This window comes from Lipophrys pholis, assembly GCF_963383615.2.
Source record: "Lipophrys pholis genome assembly, chromosome: 19".
Classification (NCBI taxonomy): Eukaryota; Metazoa; Chordata; class Actinopteri; order Blenniiformes; family Blenniidae; genus Lipophrys; species Lipophrys pholis.
In genome coordinates this window covers 23,721,577-23,744,260 of record NC_137647.1, presented here as the reverse complement: position 1 = coordinate 23,744,260, position 22,684 = coordinate 23,721,577, and the positions used below count along the sequence as shown (strand labels likewise).

Below are 22,684 nucleotides of genomic sequence, written 5' to 3'. Positions count from 1 at the left end.
CTTCTGGTTTAACCATTTCATTCACCCGTTAAAGAGGCCGAAACAGTAAAAACAAAGTAATACTGCTAAAATGTTGGGAAAGGGAAACAGCTAATATGACTTGATTCCATAAAAATGGCAAAAAAAAAAAAAAGCTGGGAAAAAGACTATAGTGGTTAAAACAGCTTGAAATTAGTGGAAACAGCTAAAAACAGCTGAAGATAGTAAAACTGCTAAAGTGGTAAAAATGTCTCAAACAGCTGAAAACAGACACTTGATATAGGTAAAACTTCTTAAACAGAAAATTATTTTGGTAAAAAAAACGTTACAAAAATCTTGATTAGGGAACCTTTTATTTGAAACTAAACCACAAAGAAAAAAAACATCTCATAGGGATTCAACAGAAGTCTCTTTTCCACATAAAAAAATCTATCGTTGAAACATCAATTTAAAAAAGTATTTCATTGCATCAACTGGGGGTGTAATTGTCAGAGACGTGCTCTTTCTCCATCAGTTCATGTTTGACCAATCACACAGGCGAGGAAGGACGCCTAATCCTGCAGACACCCATGTACCCAAAGAGAGGTAATCAAACAAGCTGATACCAAAAGACCCACTGAAGAAGAGAGCAGGACAACACCCGTTCACCTGTAAAATATCAAAGTTCCCTCCATTTCTCATCTCATCCCCGCCGTCAGAAGATCGTCAACAGCAACACTGGTTGAAAATATTCCCACTGATGCTGAACTATCAAAAGAGTGGCATCACATGACATTCATCCCACAATTAAGACTTGAGACACTTTACATAACACAGGTCTCAGATATCAAACCTGATTTATACCCAGCATTTTCTAAAGGGCCACAGAAAAAAAAAATATGTTTTAAAAAGTAGAATTCAAGTGTCAACTTTCTGATTAAATACAGTTTTTACATGCAGAGGTAGGCGAGTGACAGGAGAGACACCAGGCTTCATCCAAATCAGTCTTCATGAGTTCCATAGAGGCACCTCACCTCTACACGGCACCCGAAAACACCAAGAAGAGGTTCATGTATGCTTTGAGAGTCCTCGCTGCTCCACGCCTCTGGGTCTTTGCTCTGCGGTTGCCACGGCATGCCAAAGTCCAATCCAACCATTCGCTGTGTTTGGTAAGAGAGGCGCTTGCGAGTCCTCAGGACCCGGCTGCTTTCAATTCAGCTGGTCAGTGCAGTCTACCGGTGGTCCGCCAACGGTCTACCGGTGGTCCGCCAACGGTCTACCGGTGGTCCGCCAACGGTCTACCGATGGTCCGCCAACGGTCTACCGGTGATCCGCCAACGGTCTACCGGTGGTCCGCCAACGGCCTACCACAGGTCTAGATTTTCAGTCTTGGAGAAGCCGGGGTCTTTGCGGAGCTTCCAGTAGGTCCCATTGTTCAGCCACACCTCTCTTCCAGCCTCGTCCACAGATTTTCTGTCAAACCATACAAACAGCACCCTCAGTGACCTGCAATCATCTTCGTAACACTTCCCTTCATCACATTTTACTAGACCTTCATCGTGCAAGGTGTTAAAGCATTGTGAAAACGTCATTTGGAATAAATAGAAATGCCTCTGCAGAGGACTATTTCCAGAACAATGATCTGGACACAGGCTGACTAAATGTTTTTCACTGCAAATTTTCCAGCTGTACAAAAGAAGCTTTTTTCCAAAGCAGAGAGTCTCACCTGAAGAACCTGGGTTTGTGCTCCTCCCCTCTCTTTGCCATCTCCTTCCTCCTCTCTCGCTGCTTCTCCTCCACCTCGTCCTTCTTCTTGTCTGCCTCCAGGACTTTGCCCTCCTCCAGGAGCCTGGCGGGGAGCAGAGGTGTGGTGAGCACAGAGCAGACGTTTGAACAATCAGGTGAAGACAGAAAGAAGTTTGCACCTCTGGTCTGGTCTGTAGCGCGTGTCTGTGGGAGGGAGGACGGCCTTCAGCTCTGTCGTCAGCTCGTTCAGTTCCCGGGCGTAACGGGAGAAACCGTAGAACTCGAAGTGGTCATCAGGCTGCACGTCTGGAAGGAGAGTTAAATATGTCTTATACATCTTCCAGATGAGCGGCAAGTGAAATGGCAGCGAAAGTCAAGGTTTCTGCTTCACCTGAAGGAAACCAAACACCTTAAATGATACTGGAGCAGACTTAAAGATAAACTAAACAAGGAATGAGAGACTGTTAATGTTTTGAGGTTATTGTTGGTCATGTTCTCAGTGTCCGTGAAAATGAGGAGGGAAACCTAAAGAAAGGACTCGATGCTTCATAACCAACTTAAAGTGTCTTTCAAAGTGAATTGGATGAATAATCCAATGAAAAGACGGACGGTCATGGCAAAATTAAAAAAGGAAAAGGGAGATTATTTACAAGAAAGAATTTATCAGATCAGGAGCATGAACATTTGAAAGAATTGGGACTTAGAAATGCATTCTATAGTTCATACATGGAGGGGAGTATTCACTTTGCTTCCAAATGCAACACAATTTGACACCGTAAATGAGATAAAAGACAAAGTGAGACGGTACATTATAGTCAAGGGGAACATTGAAAACCAACTTATTAATATTTAAGCACCTCAGGAAAGTGACAAGGGCTTTGTCAGAAAAGTATTGGAGATCATGTTACAAGAAACAGAAGGGATTTAACATGGCATTGAACCAGAAATTCAATACTACTACTAAAAATGACAACGACATGAAAATCTGAATGAGCCGTGCATACTTTAACAGATTGAAGAAGTGAAGACAAAAATAAAAAAAGATTCAAGTCAAAGAAAAATTAGAAACAGAAAACAAAATCATTATGAATCAGGCCCCAAAGCAAGACGAATAAGGAACAGCAACACATGAATACAAACCATAACCATAGTCAGAGATCTATTACCAATAGTCTAGAATTGAAGATTACAGGCCGACATCAATTCATTCAGGTTTCTTCAGCTCGGCTTCAGTTTTAGGTTCAGACTCTTGGGTTTGATGAAATGTGACTTACTGGGCTTCCAGATGCATTTCGGTGTGGGCAGAGTGTCACAGAAGATGCCTTCATGCCACAGGCCTCCGAAGCGATGGACCACCTGTCCGGCCCGGTCCAGGACGACGCCCTGCACCTCGTTCTTACTGTTGTCTGAGCTCCAGTAGCGAGACTGATGAGGGACGAGGACGGTGGTTAGACAGAGCCGACAGAGGGGCTGGTCTCACTGACGTTGAGCCACGAGCCTGTTCTGACCTTGACGAACGTGATCTTGCAGGTACAAGCGTCGCTCTTCTTGTTGGTGATGACCACCTCGCCGTAGTGCTCCAGCCAGCGCTGCTGACTCAGCACGTTGTGGATACACGTCACGACCTTGTTCCACTCATAGTGATCACCATATCTGCACAAAGAGACAGAATTACTCCGACGACGGCTCACTTCACTTCACGTCTATCAGTGTCGCTACACGACTGCAGTCATACCGAGATTGTTCAGAGCTTCAAAAGGCACTTTAATGGGAACACAAATACAGATTTGAAGTGATCAATCATAGCGTTAAGACCTATTATCTAATCTGCACTTATCAAATGAATCCTCCCCCCAAAAAAAACATTTTGCATAAACACAAAACATTTGAGGATAATTACAATTATAAAAGAAAACACTGTAAAAACACTGTAATCCTCAGACCAAAACAAAGAAACGGGTTACAGTGGATGACTCAGTCTAACAGACGGTTCTCTCCTCTTTCCTTTTGCGCTCGTAAGTAAAAGTCAGAATCTCAATTCCAGGAATCCAGTTTCTGAAGCTTTGAAGCAGCTTCATGGCGGGTGGGTCCCGCCACTGCAGCGTCTGGTTATTACTTTTTTTTACTTGGTACAAGGCACGAGTCTCTCTTGCACAGACTCGAAGTTTTCACAAGAACATTGACAAGAACGACAAACTCCAGCACTTTGTCGAAGGTTTCTGAAATCAACTCTTACACCTCCTTCCAGTCTTTTTCAAAATTTGAGCGAGACCAAAATATATGAAACCATCCCACACTCCATCCAGCAGGACACCTGGGAGCCATTTTGATTTCTAGTTTGGGGGAATGAAATACTTTTTTTTCAGCAAAACCCGCCATAGTAAGGAACTCCTTACCAGAGTTGTTGCCATATGTTTTCTGGAATTACTATATAGGCTTCTTTCTCCCAGAGTAGTCTAATATATACATATAAACATAAACCTTTTGTATAATTTCTCAATGATGACTTTTGAGTTTTTAGTCCACAAGTCTTAAATTCTGTTATAAAAAAAAATACAGATCTATAAATATTGATGTCTTCTTTACCTAAATCATTTGACACAAATCCTCGAAACAAACCGAAGCCCCATTTTGTGTGATCCTTCAGACGGACGGGACTCCTCGTTTGGTCCATTGCTAATATTAACGATCCATGAAAGCTGGGAGGAAGAGTGGACGGAACGCAGGACAGCTCAACAGTTGGATTTCACTCTGGAGCTGATATTTTCAAACCACATTGGAGATAAACTAACGCGAATCCGTTTTAATAATGACCAACGCAGGCTGGGAAAAACCCACAAAGCAGTAGTGTTGGAGACACTGAACTAGTTGTGCTGCCGTCACAATGTGATCCTTGTCAAACGAATTGATGTTTCCTTCAAACACCAAGTCTGCGGGGAAAAACTGCCCTTGAGTCCTAAAGTCCCACCGGCTCCTGGGCCCCATGAAGGAGTCAGAATGTTATGGCTGATCTGTGGCGGTGCGATCCAGATGTTTTCTCAGCCTTTCACCTGACAGGTTGTAATGAAGAGCAGCAGAGACTCACTTGGGGAGGGAAACGTTGACCTGTGCGCTGGAGATGATCTCCATCGACTTCCCCCAGAACTTGTTCTTCCATCGCTGATCTGAGGAGAGAGGAGAGAAGAGGTTTGACTCCACCCTCAGCCTGATTCAGCTCTCCTCACTGAACCCTTACCTTGCCAAAAGGTGAAGTTTTCTGATTGTGCATGGCAGGCGGAGACGGGCGGATGATGGCTGACCTGAATGTGCAGACCGCAGGTTTACAGTGTGTCGGGAGCTGGACGTCGAGGCCGAGTTAACAGTGCTTTTCAGACGGTTACCTGCTCACTGATGTAGTGGAAACCTCGGTCCTCTCGGTGACTCTCGTACGTCTCTCCCAGCACGGGGTTGAAGGGTTTGTAGCGATTCCTCCAGGAGGCCCAGGCGTAGCCGGAGATGGAGAACACAGCCACGTAAACCTGAAGACGGACGCGTCAGCTCAGAACTGTTGCACGTTGCCAAGACCTCAGTGTTAGCTTAGCGCAGCGGAGTAGACGTAACCCACCATCCTCTCGAAGGGGTTGTCGATCTGGTTGGCGGCGTCCAGCAGCGCCGAGTACTCCAGCTCCTCACTCAGTCTCTGCAGCAGAGACAGCGGCTCGTTGAGGGCGACCGGCATGGACACTCTGGACAGGTCTTTGCCGATGTTGTTGTACAGGATGGTCATGATGCCGATGTGGCTGTTGTCTGCTCCGGGAGCCGGCAGGACAGTGCGACGTCCTGAAACACGAGGAAATCAAACACTGAAGAGGCCTCGATGACGTCTAATGACCCACACAACATTCACTTCGTCACTGAGATTCTGGTGTTGGGGAAATTCCTGCTGCTGTTGAGTTCTGGCTCTCGTTTAGGGATGGGAATCCAAAACCGGTTCTTGTGGAGAACCCGTTCCCAGTGTTTCAATTCCTTGGAATCGTTTGCCAAGTTTGCAAACAAGTGGGCATTTCATCAAAGGGAGGAAATACGAGCAATGTGCAGAAACATTTGCCCACAGCAGCAGCAACTTTGAATGAATGTCGTGTTTTTGATCTGCTCTGGAGTGAATCTCAATCCAGGAGCAACGTTAGCATGTCTGCCGCTGTTCATACTGCAGGTTTCTAATGAGAATCAATAAAGAAACGAATCATTAAGCAGAATCAAAAATGGAATTGGAATAGTTAAAATCTCAACGATTACCATTGACAGTCTCATTTGCTTCTTCTACTCTCACTGAAATGAATTAGAAAAAGGAACTTCTTTCACTAAAACTTTAGCTCTGAATGCCATTTTTACACTTTGTTTAAGGTCATCCAGAGAGCCAGATTAGAGCCAGATTAGAGCCAGATTAGAGCCTCTGCTGGAGCGGTTTTATTAGTAACATCTCTTGATGCTATGCATCTTTAGTTTGCAGTTTTACCCATCAGCTGCTATTGCTTCTCTCAAATGAGTCACTTTTTCCAGGAGGACCATCGTTCTACACCTGCACAGGTTTAAAGCTTCAGCCTTAATTAGAGCTGCTGTCGGGACATGGAAGCCCGTCGTGCCGACCCCAGCCGGGGTGTTGCTGTTACCTGTGTCGGTGGGCGCCGGGCTGGGCTTCTCAGCCTCGTTATTCACGCTGGCTCGGTAGTTGAGGGTGGCAGTGGCTGAAGAGAAGACAGGAAACACTGTTAGTGTTCACTCATGTAGGCCAAGTGTTGCTGCGTTGGTGAGTTAAACTCACAGTGACCCTCCTCAGGCTCGGAGTTGCTGGTGGTGGTGATGTCACTCAGGCCCGACTCGTCCGACGCCTCGGCCTCTGAGGAAGTCTCGCACATGATCACCTCGCTGGCGTCAAAGTACTCCGCCATGGAGTCAGCCACCGAAGGCGCGCGGTGACTGCGGATCGAGGACGGCGTCCGCTGTGACGGACGCAAAATATTTAACAGCCTCTCTTAGCAATCGGGTGAATTGTTCCTCTACAGGGAATCAGAAGGCTCAGACCGTCGGCCAAACGGTGAATCGAATGAAACGCAAGCTGGAAGCTTGAAAGAAAAATGGCACCAGAAACCGCTCACACACACACACGATGATTCCAACATTCCTGTGAGCACACTCTCAGCCACAAATCCAACGGCATCGAAATAAATCATTCCTCTAAAACACCACTGATGGGACTATTTTTGACAAAGTTACATTGGTATAAAATCATGTCTGAAGCTTTTAAAATTTCAAAATTGTTCATATTGATTGGTTGTGAAAAGTTGCATTAGAGTAAAAAGAGACCAACATGATGTGCTCAGCTTGAAATGTTACAACTTTGGCCAAATCCAACAAACGCTGACAGTGCTGCTGGATAAAGGGGTTTAACTTTCAGACGACTGACATCTGGAGTTTGCGGAGCTGGAATAAATTCAGCCATGTTTAGAACTGCTCTGACTTATACAATAACTCGGACTTACTGAGTGAGCTTTACATCCTGAATCTACCAACTAAAAGAGCCCTAAAGAGTTTCCATCAATACAGTAGAATCTCATCAGCATAGAAAAGCTTCCAAAGTCATTCAAGTTACACAAATGGAGATGATTTAGTACTGTGGTCACATCTCATAGAGGTCAACCTGTTTCAATGGTTCTATCAAATATTGTTGTCATTATTGGACAAACAGGAGCCCATGGGGGAAGTTACCACCTTCAAAAAACTGCTTTTTTCCCCCCAAAGAGTAAAACTTTCAAAAATGAGAGATCGATAAAACAAAATCTACATTTATGACATTTTGGGAAGTAACTGCATTGCCCATCGTTTCTTTGGTAAAACATGATGGAAAGGGTGTCATGGTTTGGACCTTTCACCAACATGGAGGGGAGTGTGTCCTGCAGGGTGTTGACCATCTGAACCTCAGCAGAAGTGAACTAATAAAAATGAGTCTGAACATGAAAGTAAACCTACTCCAGGAAGCACGTGACTCAACTACAATTTCTTAAATATGGATCAACTTGTCCTGGATGATTCTGAATTATTCTTTACTACATGAAAATTGAAAATCAAGCAATTGCATCGTCATCACATCTGATGACAGCACGTTGTGGATTATTCACACATTCCTTGAAAATGGCAAAAATTAGGGATTTGACTCTAAACAAGTCTGAAAATATGAAGACTGAACAATGTTGCCATGTAAATTCAAGTATCTCTAAATGTTTGAGTTCTATCAAAATGCTGGTTTATTCTAAAGATTCACACTGAAAAACTACTTTAAAAGAAATCAAATCTAATTTTGAGTGACTCGGTCAGAATCCAGGCCGGAATCCAAAAGTTCTGATCAGCAGCTACTTGACAACTTAATGTTGTTATAGTTGTAAACAAGACTCAAACCATGAATAAATCCAGGTCCACTCCCCTTTTCCAGCACCACCGTGACTTCTCACCATCAGTGTTCAAACACATGAATTATTGGAATGGTTTGTGTGTTATTAGACCCAAGTCATCGTGTGTCTGCATTTGTGACTTTGAAGCAGATCAGACTCGAGAGGAAACTGCTTCAAATTCTTTACCACTGGAGTTCTAACCATCAGATTTCAGATTCATTTGGAAAGATTACCATGAATATACCCCACTTACCACAAGAAACACACACAAACTCCCGAAAACTCACAGGCTTGCAGAAGCAGTACACACCTGGTCCGGCCGGACGGTGCAGAAGGATTCTTCAGTAGAGTCAGAGGACAGGGAAAGCGAGTGGACTTTGGTCAGATGAGACTGTATGTCAAGCTACGCACACACAGCCAGGCAGGAGAGACGCAGAGGAAACACACAAGGTCAAACATAAGAAAGACATGCAGACGGCAAAACACACTTCTTAATGCAACCAACTGAGGCCACCACTGCATGGACAGCAGAGACAGAACCCACACCTTCAGCTTCAGGAGTTTGGAAAAAGTGGAAGAGACGATTCTCAGGCAAGAGCAACTCAAGATTTTACTTAAAGGCTTTTTTCCACCAGCTGATTTAACTTTTGGAAGACATTTCCCTACTTTCCTCAAATCATCACATAAAATAATCAAAGGTTACACTTGTCATCTGCAGGAAGCTGGAAATAAAGTGTCTGTTTTGAGCTCTCAGACATTAGAGATGAGCAGGAGTCAAACTCATCAGCGGAAACAAACATTCTAAATATAACACGACCTTTTGTTTCAGTGGGAATTTTTTAAAATGCATTAAGAAAAAGTCCAAATCCCTTTTAAATGTCTTGTACAAAACCTTAAAAGTTCAAATTGCTGTTTTTAAGTTCTACTTCCTGGTGCAGTCACATTGAACACTTGTGTTCTCCATGTGCAGTTGGTGGGGTTTTTTTAGAATTTCAAAATCAGATCTGCAAACAGGTTTTTAGTTTTCAGACCATTAAATCCTTTTGCTTCTCATGACACACGAGTCCTACAGATCTCAGCACCTTAACAAATTCACCATCAGTTTGTCTGCTGAAGTCACAAACTGAACTGGAGCTTTAAACTGCACAGCAGGTCCAGTTCACTGCTTCAAGTTCACTGCTTCAAGTTCACTGCTTCAAGTTCACTGCTTCAAGTTCACTGCTTCAAGTTCACTGCTTCAAGTAAGTGACACAAATCAGACTGGAGGAGGAATTTGAGCAGCGCTAATTTGCAATTGGCTTCATGCTGCATCTCAACCAATCAGAGCATTTGGGGGCGGGGCTAAGACTGCTGTACAACTCACAAACTGCCACGCTAAACAGGTCACTTATTCTGCTTTAACAGACGAGATTAATCATTACTGCTCTGGCAGAGATGCAACTTTGATTTCATTTCTAAGATTAGTAAGAAATATGAAATATTCAGTTAAAAACTTTTAAATTGTTGCTCAGGTTCCTCCATCCTCCTGGAAGCAACAAAGAAATCCAGGCTGCAACAAACAAATGGACAATTAGAATTCACTTATTTGTTACAATTGCTGCTGAAAAACCAAATGTTATTGCGTTTGATTATATTTTATAATAAAAATGCACAGTGGACTACTTTTGAACTTGAATTCTGCGTGTGACAACCAATATTGTCTGAACTATACTGTATTATACTGTAGTATACTTTACTGGCTGCCGAGCAACATTTCTTCTCTCCGACATAGTGAACGTACGGGGAGTTTCCTCTTGAGCCGGTAATTTGTGAGGAATTTAACAGCAGTCATCAGTGACTTGCATGTTTTGTCATTTTCGTACATCGTGAAGTTAGTGACAGTTTGTTGCCAAGCAACCATGGCGAAAACAAAAGACATGAAGTGACAGGCAGCAGACGGGATGGAAGCGAGCAGCTCCGAACAAAGCTCATGCAAGTGGGAAACCTTCAGAAGCCCGAGCCAACGGCTCAGATTGAGAGATTCTGTGTTTGAGAGCAGAGTGACGAGGCGTGTTCCTTCAGCGGTGACGTGTGATAACATGAACAGCCCAAACCTGCTCAACAGTTTCAACACAAGAGGCTCCAACAGGCTGCAGGGCGGGGCCGCTTTGTTCCCCGCAGGTCGATACTGAAGGTAGGTGTGTGTAGGTGTGTGTGTGTGTGTGTGTGTGTGTGTGTGGGTGTGGGTGTTACCTCGGTCAGCGTGCTGCAGAGCGTGGCGAGCTGCTGCGAGGTGTTCTGCCTCATGTCCGGCCCGGTCCAGGCCTGACGCAGTCGCTCTCTTTCCAGGGTCAGCACCTCGTGCACAGACTTCAGGGAGGCGTGCACTGCAACACACACACACACACACACACACTTACATTTGTGGATGATGTAAAGTGCAGAAAAACCTGATTTTGCTCGGTTAGTCAACAGGTGAAGTCGAAACCTTGAGGACTTTGATAACGAACAGATACGAGTAAGAAGTGATGAGATTTTTGAGGTCGGATCTTCTCAGATTCTTCTTTCAGCTGTGGTTGATTTTAAATTAAGTCACATAAGTGAGATTTAAGTGCTTTTTAGAATTTGTCTTGTAGCATGAAAGAACCAAGTCTAGTTAGTATAACTAAATAACAGTATAATACAGTATGGGATAACGTCAAGTATCATGAATACATAAACATTTATGTCGATGTTACATTTTGTCCTTCAAAATAAGTGCTCCTGGGCAGCCGTCCTTGTGATTAAACCGTTTATCTTTGTGACAAATAACAGTGCTGTTTCTCTTGCCTCCAAGTTACACCAGCAGTGACTGGACCCACATCACAACACTTTGGTGATTTTTCTATTTTTAAATAATTATTCCTCCAGTTTGATGCTTTGCACTGCTGCGAAGAGCTGCAGTAATGAAGTGAAATACAAATGTAGACTTTTAATTTGGATTTGTTGAGGTAACTTCCTATCTGACTACATCGACTTCCATCAAGCTCAACGCTTTTGGAAACAAAAACATTTTCGTGAATGACAGCAAAACATTCTCCGTGACTCATAACTGCACCCGATGCCACGTTGTTGAAGAAGTGCTGTTAAACTCTGGAATCCTTCACCGTTATCGTCGCCTGTCTACCCTACGCACCAGCAGAACAATCGTGACTTTAAAGGATGTCATGGTCAAGAAAGAGTTCGATTCTGAAGTATTGCATTCTGGGAATTGTTTTAGGCAGAAAATGATGTACAAGTGCCATTTTCAGGGGCGTCATTTTTCTGTAAATGAGCAACCAAACTGCAGGAAGGTTAAGTGTGAAGATGACTTTCGGGGACATGTCTTTGTCTCCGTCTCTTCTAGTATCACAATGCTCACTAAAGTCTCGTTCACACTCCAGGGAATTGAGACCCAGTCCTGATTTTCTGCTCACAAGTGACCCAAATCCCAGGCCTGGATTACATCTGGTACCAAATCAGACACGTCTCTGATGTCTTTCAATGTGACCGCTGTCTGAATGGTCAGATCACAGGTATATGACGTCCACGCCAGTGATGCGAGACGAGAATCTGCGCCGGAGGCAGCGGCTCTGCCAAAACATTAAAAGCTCTGCTCTTTTTTTCCCCTTTCCCTTGTCGTGGGCTTCTATTGTGCAACCACTTGAAAATGGATCTCCTGGCGCTAATCTGTGTTGCCAGATTGAGAAGGTCTCCTCCAATTGGGGAGCCAAAATCTCTTACCTTTTTTACTTGTTTATTTAGTGCAGTTGTGTGCTTATGACGCGTTTTAACATGATTTCTACAGAGGTTGAGATTTGGGATAGTTTCCATTGAGGTGGGAGGTTTTATGTTGTGTTTGGGCTGGAAATGGTGAGTCCAATCTGGCAACCCTGTCGCTGACGAGGGTGACATTCATATTTACTTCTGTAAACCGTGCGCTCAACGTGACGCACGCCTCCGTCTGCCGATGCGCTCGATCTGGGGTCGAATAACGTTCACACGGTCTGATGTGAACGATCACCAGAACAAATCGGAGCGTCAAGACCTGCAGTGTGAAGGAAGCCTCTTCCAAGCATTTAGTGCAGCAGAACTCCATCCGATTGGCCACAGTGCATGGGAACTAGAAGTATCAGTCAGTCTTTTGCGATGTGTATATTGAGGCTGTTGATACCGAGAGGACGATAAATGACGTTTCACAGCCCTGGAGTCTGGTTTGGAAACGAGCAGCTCTCATGGACTCAGACATGATGGATTCTGGAAGGTGCTGGGTGTTCGTACCCCTCTGAGACACGGTGCAGATGTCCTGGTGGAGCTTCTTGGCTTCCGGTGACGTGACCTGAGGGTTGGACAGCTGAGAGTAGACGAAGTCCGGGATGGACTGGACTGACGAACCCACTCCGGAGCTGCTGGTGCTCAGATGGCTGGAAGTGAACTGGAGAGACAATCAGACGTCAGACCCAGGAGATTAAAGACCGCTCAGCAACGAGGCCTGGAAGCGTTCACCTTTCTGTCACTCAAGATTTAAATTCCCCAAACATCAAATATCAGAAATTCTGTGTGAAAATGTTGATGAATTATGTCAAACATTAAGTTTGTGGTTTATTTTGCCGCCTCACTTTGAGAAAACCTGTTTTTGGTCACTTTTCACCGCATTTCTTCCAAACTAACAGTATTTTGTTAAACAACTGAAGACATGATGCATGAAACAGCTTTTCATTGAGTCAAGAGGGTAGAGGCAGAGGCTTGAGAGTTTAGGACAAATTGTACTTTAAACTTCTCATGAAACATATACTACTGCGTTTGCTTTAAAATATGGAATTATTCAACGGAACTATTATAATGGTGATAATTCATAATCATTTGTCTTTAGTAGCCTCATGCTCTGAAATATAAAATAAGTCTTTGTGGTTCGGTTTGACCCTTTAACACAGATTTTCTTTATAATAATGTCATGAAATACTTTATTTTCTAATAAAAAAACAAACTATTATGCTCCATAAAATTGCCCTAACAGGAGTTAACATGAAGATAGTTAATCATGGAAAATAGTGCACGAGAACAAACAATGGTGCACAAAAAAAAAGCCCACAGATTTAAGGAAGTTATATTTACTGCAGGTCATTCGTCAAAGGTTAGAAAAGCAGAGCTAGAAAGCAGGCAGCTGATCTTTTTCTGATAATCTGATATGAACACTGTTTTTTAACTGGTGGAATTATCAGTTTCTCCTCCTTGTCTTCAGTCATAATACATATATATGTTTTAAATGAATATAGAGAAATCGGGGCTTGGATGACACGGCGGTTCTCACCATTCCTCCCATAGCTTCAACACGGGACATCGTCCTGGCATGACCCAACGTTCTGCCCGTCTTCCTCTTGGGTTTTTCCAAAGACAGATTCTAGGAAACAGTTTTCAACCGTGAGGAGAAATCAAAACTGAAACTATCGAGAGAATAAAAGCCTTTAAGTCACGACGGAGGACTCACTTGCATGCTGATGCGCATTTCCAGGTCGGTGTTGGTGATGGGCAGGCCGCCCTCCAGCCAGTGGAGCCGCTGGATGAGCTGAGCCAGTTCAGTCAGCTCCGCCTGGCAGCGAGTCAGGTCTGACACACAGGGGTCAAAGGTCAGCCAGGAGTGTACTGGGTGGGTTTACTGTGTGTGTGTGTGTGTGTGTGTGTGTGTGTGTGTGTGTGTGTGTGTGTGTGTGTGTGTGTGTGTACACAGACAACTCGTCCACAAAACTGCAACCGTGGACAACTTGTCTGTGTGACTCTGGACAACTCGTCCACGACTATTCTTTTCAGCATTATTGATTTGAAGGATTGGATTTCAAAGTATATTTGACTCATTTGGAAAGATTATTAAGTGTATTTGACACAAAAACATAAGATATTAAGTATATTTGACACAAACACAAAAACACTGGCAGCTGCCCAGAGCGCACACTCAACAGGGGCCTCGTGCGCCGGCTCAGAAATACGGTCTTCAGAAATGTATTTCTGAAAGCAAATAAGCCATAAATGGTACAATACTATCTATCTATCTATATCTATATAGGTTCTCACCGTTGGAGGTGGAGTCGATGTCGTGGGTCTGCTGCAGCCAGGCAGAAACCTTGTTGGTCACCGCCGGGTTGGAGGCCACGGCCGGGGCGGGGCTCGCCACCTCCGGGACGTACACCGACGCCGAGCTGGCGTAGTGAGGGGGCTGCAGGAGCAAACACAGATCGGGTCGTCATCCACCAGTTTCAAACAAATAAAAATAAAAAAAATCACATACAGATGCAATTTTCAAAAAGTAAATTTCATGAAGTTGGTTTCGCATTGGAGGTCGCACTACCTCCACTTTACGACCCTCAAACACATGCTCACTCTATCCTCACGCCACAGAACAGTTGGATGTTAAAGTCACACTGGTGTGGCTTGTAAAGAACTTGTTGACTAAAATGAAAGATAAAGTCGTGTGCTTTTGTTTAAGGGAACAGAGCCCCTGAAATATTATCAAATATAAATATATAACTTTGCTGAAATTCTGCTTAAGTAAATGTCCCCATCTGAAAATCTACTTGAGTAAAAGCAAAAAAAACTAGTTGATTCAAAATGTACTTTGAGTAAAAGTTACTTGAGTAAAACTTGCACCTTGATGGAGGCCAGTCCTCCTTATTGTCTCACACTATAGTTAATTTAATCAACTTTTAGTTCCCATAATATTTCGGAGCTTTCAGGAGGTAGAAGGTGCAAACAGGTTTCAGACCAGCTCATAAAATGTTTTAGTACACAAGTTGTGAATTCTATGATTTATCTTTTTCCTTCACTGAGTAAAAGCCACGTAACTTAAATCAACCAACTTAAAGTGTCGGGATTCTCACAATGTTCTAGAAACAATTGAGCTCCTCAGCGACACTCTGCTCTAACTTCCTTTTATAGAAAATATACTGAACTGCATCACGCACAAGCTTATGGGAGGGTTAAACTGCAAACTTTGTTCAGTCAATAAAAGATTTTCACAATAAGAGGCACAAATTCTAAACTCAATTGTTTTTCTTCACCTGAAACACACTGCGGCTCAACTGGGAAGAAAAGAAATGAAGGAAAAAAACAAAGAAACCACGAATCCACAACACGCAAAACGCTCAGCAAAATGACAAACTCATCTTTTTCCTTTCTATAGAAACTTAAAACATGTAAACGATCTTAATTGAAGAATGAGCACATTGTCTGCTGATATAATAAGAGATAAAATGTCCTGCTCCACCAAATACCATATTAAACTGTAAATCTAATTCAACTTGAGCAGACGTTGATCTTCTGAGTTCGTAGCGTCACTAACTAACCAAACTTTATCCGTACATACTTCAGTTCGTACTCACTTTACTGTGAACAACAAACCGGGCGAGCTGAACAGACAACAAAATACTTGGGGTCAAAATGTACGAGTAAAAGTGAAATTACCCATTTCGAAAACTACTTAAAAAAAACTTAAATGATTAAAAAAAAATGGGGGTTACATTCCTCCTCTGCTGGTTTTTATTACCAAACTACCTCCGTCTCTGTCCTTGACCGAGAGACATGGACGTCGCCTCAGACGGACGGTGGAGTCTTTACGTGGCCTCCGCCACCGTCAGCGAGTAACAGAGTTATCTTATTACAAAGAGCGTTCCGTACTCTGAGGACTGCTGAGAAAGCGCAACATAAGTGTATTTAACAAGAATTGTTATCCAACAAAACAAGCAATGAAATGAGTGTTAACTGGAAGAGAACCTGCTTGTTAAAAGAGACTCATTCATATTGAGCAGAACGAAATTTAGAAGGACACAAAAGACGTTTGGAGTTTCACTGAATAAACAAAGATGGCGTCAGCGCCGTCCTGGGGAGAAAGACAAAACGATAGCTGGACGAACGCGGACTGACCGTGGCTCTGCTCGGCTGGGCGAGAGACGACATGGCGGGTAGGTTGCCCTGGCCCAAGGAGAGAGCGTGAAGGACGCCGCGATGGACGCTCATGGCCTCGTTCTTCCTGTACACGCGGTGGGCGCACAGTTTGGTGAGCCAGATGTAGAAGATGTCGTGGCTCTTCGCCTGGCGTGTCGGAGGGAAACACCAAGAGGAAAAGAGAAAGAAGTTTGGTTTAAAGGTCATGCGACGGCGTTGGGGACACGTGGTCTGGTCTCAGTGCGCCACCTTCAGGTGGTAGAGGTTGTCCCCAGTGTCCAGATCGATGCCTTTGGTCTTCTTGTTCACGGACATGACGGCCAGGCTGACGTCCAGAGAGCCGTGAAGCTTCCCTCTCTGAATCTACAACACAAAGGCAGAGCCGGGTTAACGTCTTTCTTCAGAGTCCCAGAACAGCTTCCCAGTGAAGGTACGTACGTCTTGCTGCATCTTGGAGTACTTCAGGATCCCTTTCTCCAGCAGGAAGTATCTCTGGAAGGACGTACGACACAGTCAGGACACATCTTATCTCCATCTTACAAGAAGAGTCAAATCCTCCGTTTTTAAAAGGTTTGAGGCTTAAAAATGTAAAGAGCTTTTAAAAGCAGGTACAGTGGTGTAGTGGTTAGTGCTGTGGTCTCACAATGAAGGGACCCTGGTTAAAGTGTTGGGATTCAACAATGTCTCAAGTGAAATGGCCTTGATTTACCGGCAACATTTTGAAAACAATACAATTTTCCACGGCAACGGTAGGAAAACTTAAAACGTGTGAACTAGATAGGAAAAGTTAGATTTCTGAGGGATTCTTGGGAAATTTGACCAAAAAAGCAAAAACTTCTTATAATGTTGATACAGTAAAGTCAACCACAAAACCAAACATCCTAAGAGGACTTTTAGGCAAAGTAGATAATACTTTAACTCATATTCTCATTTATGCATTAAATCCTCTTAGTGAACAGGTCCAGGTAGATTAAAGCTGAACCGCATGTTGTCATCCACATCATAAAATTATAAAACTACATTTACAAACAAACCTCATGAATGATCCTATTAGTTTCATACCTTATTCTATTAGATTCAAGAACTGTGATGTACTTATTCTGTGTAGCTGCTGTACTATTATACTTTATAATTGTTAACTGAAGGTCAGAGTTTGACCTTTCAGGAGACATTATTGTCCTCCTACTTACTTATTTGCGTCTTTAGCGGCACGTTTGAAATTAACCACTAAATCCCGCCAAACTTTGATAGTAATACTGTTCACACCAAACGTTTGAAATTATGTATTAATCCCTCTGGATTGTGAAAGTATCCATCAATCTATCTATAATGAACATTTTATTAGACTTTTAATCATTAAAATGAACATTATACCACTAATAATGACACTGGTAGAAAAAGAAAAGTGAACAGACTCATTCAAATCAGAGACGTACAGAAGAGACCAAGCAAACTACTAACATTTGGTAGGTCAGTAAAAATAGGCTAATGTGTCACTAAACAGGAATAAATTACACTTATTTTAACAAATGAAAAAATATAAGACACTTCACATTTTATTTTATAAAAACTACAGTGGGCCACAAACTCCTCAGGCAACCTGGAGCTGTGAGGAGAGCTAAAGAGTCTGAGGAGGTTTAAGAGGTCTGAGGAGGACTGAGGAGGACTGAGGAGGACTGAGGAGGTCTGAGGAGGTCTGAGGAGGTGTGTGGCTGGAGCTCTGCCCACCTTGTGCCAGCCTTTGAGTGGGTACTTCCTCTTCTTCATCAGGTAGCCTTCACAGATTCCAGGGATGCTGAGGTCCAGAGATGATCCAGGAACCAACATCTCAGCGGTCTGCAGGTCGTCCATCACCTCCCAGTGCCCGGACTGACAGAAAGAAACAGGAACATCTGAACAGTCACTCATTTTCATTTCATATATGTTTGACTCATTTGGTTTGCAGTGGAGGAATTCACCTCTTCTGACAGTTAAAACCCCTCAAGGTTTTCACTGAGGTCACAAAGGTCAACTTTCACCACCGTGAACATTTTCCCAGTAGAAGAAAGGAATGTGGACGATTTTTTAAAAATTCTGTCTATTTGAAGCATTCCTGGGAGCCTCACCAGGAATCTGCTGCAAATACGTTTGGAACAAGTCTGCTTTGGAAATGTGCTCCAGTGGTTCATCAGAAGTGGATAAACAAACAAGTTCTTCATGTCTCAACCAGCCCTATATAACCACATTAACCCTTTATCAAGCAAGTCAACATTTTCAGCAGAGCATGCATTTTGGTTTTCTTCTCATCCAACAGTGAGACCCACAGAGAGTTCTTGAAATAGATAAAAAAATTATCCTTCAAAACAAAGTTATTTTTGCCCTAATTTAAAACAGATTTCAGTGATTTCCCTATGAAGATGTAAACAATGTTAGTTATTTGAACAAAAATAGACCCTGCGATGCGTGTGGACGTCCTGCTGCTGCTGCTTCACCTGTTTCAGGTGTTTGGTCGAGCCCGAGCTGCTGTTCCGCGAGTGGCCCGGTTTGAAGCTGCTGACCGGGGACTTGTCCAGGAAGCTGCTCAGCGATTGGCTGCTGTTCAGAGGGGGCGGGCACACCTGAGGGTCCATGGGGGCGATGAAGTGCTGATGGCGTTGCATGGACAGACGGGGGGCTTCACAGGGGGGCGTGTCTCATGGCAAAGCACACAACACTGCGGAGGGAAACAAAGCAACTGTGAAGCAAAAATACAAACGAAACTCACTAATTTTAACAATCGTAAGCAAGAAAACTCCATTTTTACTACAGAAACAATACTTACCACGGACCTTTATAACCTTAAATCTCATACATAATGTTCCTATATGTCAGTTTACTGCCTAATCCCACCATATAAAGTGTGTGGTGAAGAGTTTGAACAGTTAATAGTGGTTTATGATTCCTGAAAGAGAGATCATAATATTCCTCAGTGCATTTCAATAATGGAAAAAATTCTACTATAAAAGTCAATTTTTCTTGAAAATATTTAAACAAAATATATTGATAAGACTGAAAGGAATCACGTTTCAATGCTGTGCAAATTCAAAATGATTTTGACGAATGAAAACAAAGTGAAAATAAATACCATTAATTCACAAAAAACACTATCTAAAAAAATGTACTTGCTGCAACCTAAAACTGGTATTTGTAACAAATGAGTATGTCCACTCATTCAGGCTGATTTCTTTTTAAATAACCATCATACTGTGAATCTTTAATAATGCTCAGACTAACAACACTAAAGAAATCCTGTAACAGAGAGATATACACCATTAAATAAACATTTTCATCTCTAAATGGTGATATTTGTATGATTTTGGTCTATTTAGCTATATACTAACTATAAAGACCAAATTCTTCATACAGAGTCCTTTTCATCAGACCGACTCATGTGCACACCAACATATCTGAACTTCTAATTCTTTCCTTAATAAGAAAGATTGTTATATTCTAATGAGACCATTTTTCAGCCTTAAATTCATTAAGATTTATAACTTTAAGTCTTTTTATATCCTGTTCAACACAATCCCCTAATGCTAATATAAATGATCTGGAAATTAAGACTGAGGTGAAACGTAGGCAGAAATCCTGACACTTTTTCCACTCAAACAGCTGAATAAACATGAAACTTATTTTATGTTTCAAGCTTATGTTATCAATGAGAGAGTATCTGCCAAAAATATCTCAACTGTAAATAAAATAAAGCCAATAATGAAACAACTTGCCAGTAAAATGCTTCAGTGGTACATAATGTATATCCTCAATGTAATAATGTCACAACATGAAGTATTTTGTTCAGAAAACTGCATAAAAAGAGCAACAAAACAAAAAAAATTCAAGAACTGCAGTTTTATTTCAGTTTCATCCCGTCCTTGGCTGCAATTATCACATTTTGTTTAAAACATACAACTTCATCTGTCTATGTGAATAAAACCTACAATTAACTGATTCCAACCACTGGAAAAGTCTTGTTTTCCAGTGGAGCATCAAGGTTTCGTAGTTCAAAGTCATAATGGCGTCAGATTAACATTGTTTATTGTTGAAAAAGTAGCCGGTATTTCAACCCGTTGGGCGGAGACTAAACCGTCTCACCTGCCATTTATCTTCCATTTTCAAGGCTCCTGAAAGACGTTCACACTGAATGTCACAACAAGTTTTTCTCTGCTTGATCTTATCTACGGGACAGAAACAAAGTGCACGTCGAAGAAAACTAAGTGGTAAACATCAGCAGCTGGTTTGTCCAGCAGACGACCAGAAGCATGAAGTCAGATCGTCCATCACTCGCTGGCTCTTCCTGCTCGTCCCCCTCCTCAGCGCAGGAGGAAGACTTCATTGCTGAGATTTCAGCTCCGAGTCACAAGAAGCTCGACCAGATTCCCCGAGACGCTCATTGCTGCGGGCTGGCAGCCATTATCGCGTCAGCATGTTTTCACAAAACCAAGATAATAGCGATGACTTCCTGTTTGTGTTGCAGCTCGAAGTCCTGCACATCACCTGAAGACCCTCAGCAGTGAAACGCTGCTTAGAAAACGAGTGGAAAACTCTTCAGATCCATCAAATATTAACGTCTCAAAGACATGATCATTTAAAAAGACAGATCAATGAGATGTAAGGTTGTGTTTCATGCTACCTGAGGAAAACAACATATTCCATATTTTTAACTCGCTTCAAAAGGGGAATTGCAGGAAATATAAAAGATTAGATTCTCTCTGCGGTACGAGAATAGAAAACAGTGCACCACTTTCACCCACATAACATGGATTACAGCTGCAAGTCTATGAAACAGACCATAAATAGCAACGATAATAAAGGTCGTTCACCTGTGTGGCGTGACGTCCGAGACGCTGTTTCCAACACAGACCTGCAGACGTCAATGTTCCCTGAGCAGTGAGCGTAGAGACTAACTTTCAAAGATGATAAAGATAGAGCAGAGCCGTCGACTCTCTGCACCAGTTTTCTGCTGCTCCACAGCTGAGTGATGGCGTGCTCGGCAGGCCAGTGCATATCAAACCAGCAGGTATCTGGGTGGGGCGAAAGTCAAAAGCCTCCCGTCGCAGCTCACCAAACAGGCCGGCCCACTCTGTCATCGCACGGCGGGCTCACAAACGCCGAGCATTCACAAACACCGAGTCCTCGTCCTTAATCAGCTCTGTCCGAGGACAGCAGGCAATTATCACAATGACTGCGAGGTGTGGAACTTGGAGATCGAAGGGCAAAGTGAAGGTTGAATCACTTTCCTCATCTGTGAGGAATTTGGTTTTGCAACCGAGCCATTTTAAGAAACTTTACAGAGCAGGAGCATCACAGAACATTTCAATCACATAGCGCTAACGCAGGAGCTCTTCATTCAGCCGTCACACTGCATCCAACCAGAACAACAGTTATTGACAGGATCAGATTGCAGGTAACAGTGAATCCCAGACAGAACGGAATGTATGAAGAGTCAAAGCAGCACCAGCAGCCGGTAGACGAGGTTTGATCTGTAAACGAGTGAATTTCTGCTGGACGGCTCGGTTCTACCAATCATGGACCAATGGGACGAGAACGCAGAATAAATCAAGGACCCCGTTTACACAACAACGTTTCAAGTCACACCACCATTTTAAAAAAGGGTTGCTTTCACACGACAGCCACGACAGCCATGCTAGGCCACGAGGAGGCGCTGTTTCTTGCTTTTGTAATGAAACCATGCATGGTAATGAAACCATGCATACATGTGTGCAGAGAACAATACTCTAGACCAGGGGTCAGCAACCTGCTGCTCTTTCGTCCCTCTGCTGCGGCTCCTTGAGTTGTGAGCCCCCTGCAGGACATCCCTGAGCAGGGCGGGCCGGGACGGTATGGTAAGGCAAAGCGAACCCAGACCCAACTGTGTTGAACGGTCCCACCACAGAGAGTGCAGTAAAATGTAGGTCGCGAACGACGCTGGGATGTAACGTCATTACGTAACAATAGTGGCATGAAAACATGGAAGTTGCAGCAGCTCCGCGGCCGTCCGAAGCCGTGAGCTTCCTTTATCTGTGACACCGCAAAAAACATTCTCAATCCGAACTGCAGCATCCAGATCCCGGATCTCCTCCTCTCCTGTTACTGAGAGGAGCGTCTGAACCTCGTCGAAAGACGGCGGGGCTGTGGAACGCCGACATTTCAATAAACCCTGTCAACAAAACAACCAGAGTGCGCAAAGCGGCGTATGTGAACATTAACAGGAGGGTTTACACCAGATGAGACAGTCTAATATATAGGATATATTAATATTGCAGACTTGTTGAGAGTGACGATCGTCACTATGTGTGGAGGAACGATGCTTCATGCTCACTGCCACAGAGACAGCTGCTCAATAATGCAGAAATACACAACGACTGAATGACATTGAAATCTACAGCAGTCCCTCATGGTTCAAAGCTCATGTCCTGCATATATAGAGGCGATTTAATAATACAGTAGAACCTCTAATGAATTGACCCGGCAAGAGCGACACCCTGTACTGGGCGGACACGTCACTGTGCACGGACACATATTTAACTGTTAACACACCTTAATGAGGACAACCTGCCAAAAGTGGACAACAGACAGGTTCTGCTGGCGAATTTCAAACTGAGCGA

At 43.3% G+C, this 22,684-nt stretch overlaps 1 protein-coding gene across 12 annotated transcripts in view; it reads right to left on the bottom strand.

Annotated features, from left to right (window-relative positions):
• Positions 1 to 313: 313 nt before the first annotated feature.
• The window catches only part of LOC308124668 (oxysterol-binding protein-related protein 7-like), a 31,517-nt gene continuing 9,146 nt past the window's right edge, over positions 314 to 22,684 (bottom strand). Inside the window, exons 1-24 of one of the 12 annotated variants that reach the window (XM_080487841.1) lie at positions 20,900 to 21,059; positions 20,172 to 20,479; positions 18,533 to 18,753; positions 17,790 to 17,930; positions 16,500 to 16,553; positions 16,311 to 16,424; positions 16,041 to 16,208; positions 14,196 to 14,337; positions 13,615 to 13,733; positions 13,438 to 13,527; positions 12,408 to 12,561; positions 10,362 to 10,495; positions 8,440 to 8,532; positions 6,506 to 6,683; positions 6,354 to 6,428; positions 5,309 to 5,523; positions 5,085 to 5,222; positions 4,940 to 5,003; positions 4,790 to 4,868; positions 3,213 to 3,357; positions 2,979 to 3,129; positions 1,884 to 2,010; positions 1,685 to 1,807; positions 314 to 1,431 (exon numbers count right to left, since the gene is read on the bottom strand). In XM_080487841.1, coding sequence (XP_080343967.1) covers positions 1,323 to 1,431; positions 1,685 to 1,807; positions 1,884 to 2,010; positions 2,979 to 3,129; positions 3,213 to 3,357; positions 4,790 to 4,868; positions 4,940 to 5,003; positions 5,085 to 5,222; positions 5,309 to 5,523; positions 6,354 to 6,428; positions 6,506 to 6,683; positions 8,440 to 8,532; positions 10,362 to 10,495; positions 12,408 to 12,561; positions 13,438 to 13,527; positions 13,615 to 13,733; positions 14,196 to 14,337; positions 16,041 to 16,208; positions 16,311 to 16,424; positions 16,500 to 16,553; positions 17,790 to 17,930; positions 18,533 to 18,700 — 2,781 coding nt within the window. In that variant the 5' untranslated portion in view covers positions 18,701 to 18,753; positions 20,172 to 20,479; positions 20,900 to 21,059 and the 3' untranslated portion in view covers positions 314 to 1,322. Of the gene's footprint in view, positions 1,432 to 1,684; positions 1,808 to 1,883; positions 2,011 to 2,978; positions 3,130 to 3,212; positions 3,358 to 4,789; positions 4,869 to 4,939; positions 5,004 to 5,084; positions 5,223 to 5,308; positions 5,524 to 6,353; positions 6,429 to 6,505; positions 6,684 to 8,439; positions 8,533 to 10,361; positions 10,496 to 12,407; positions 12,562 to 13,437; positions 13,528 to 13,614; positions 13,734 to 14,195; positions 14,338 to 16,040; positions 16,209 to 16,310; positions 16,425 to 16,499; positions 16,554 to 17,789; positions 17,931 to 18,532; positions 18,754 to 20,171; positions 20,539 to 20,621; positions 21,225 to 22,684 lie in introns of those variants that run through there. The other 11 variants (XM_080487842.1, XM_080487840.1, XM_080487835.1 and 8 more) reach the window with 11 other exon arrangements.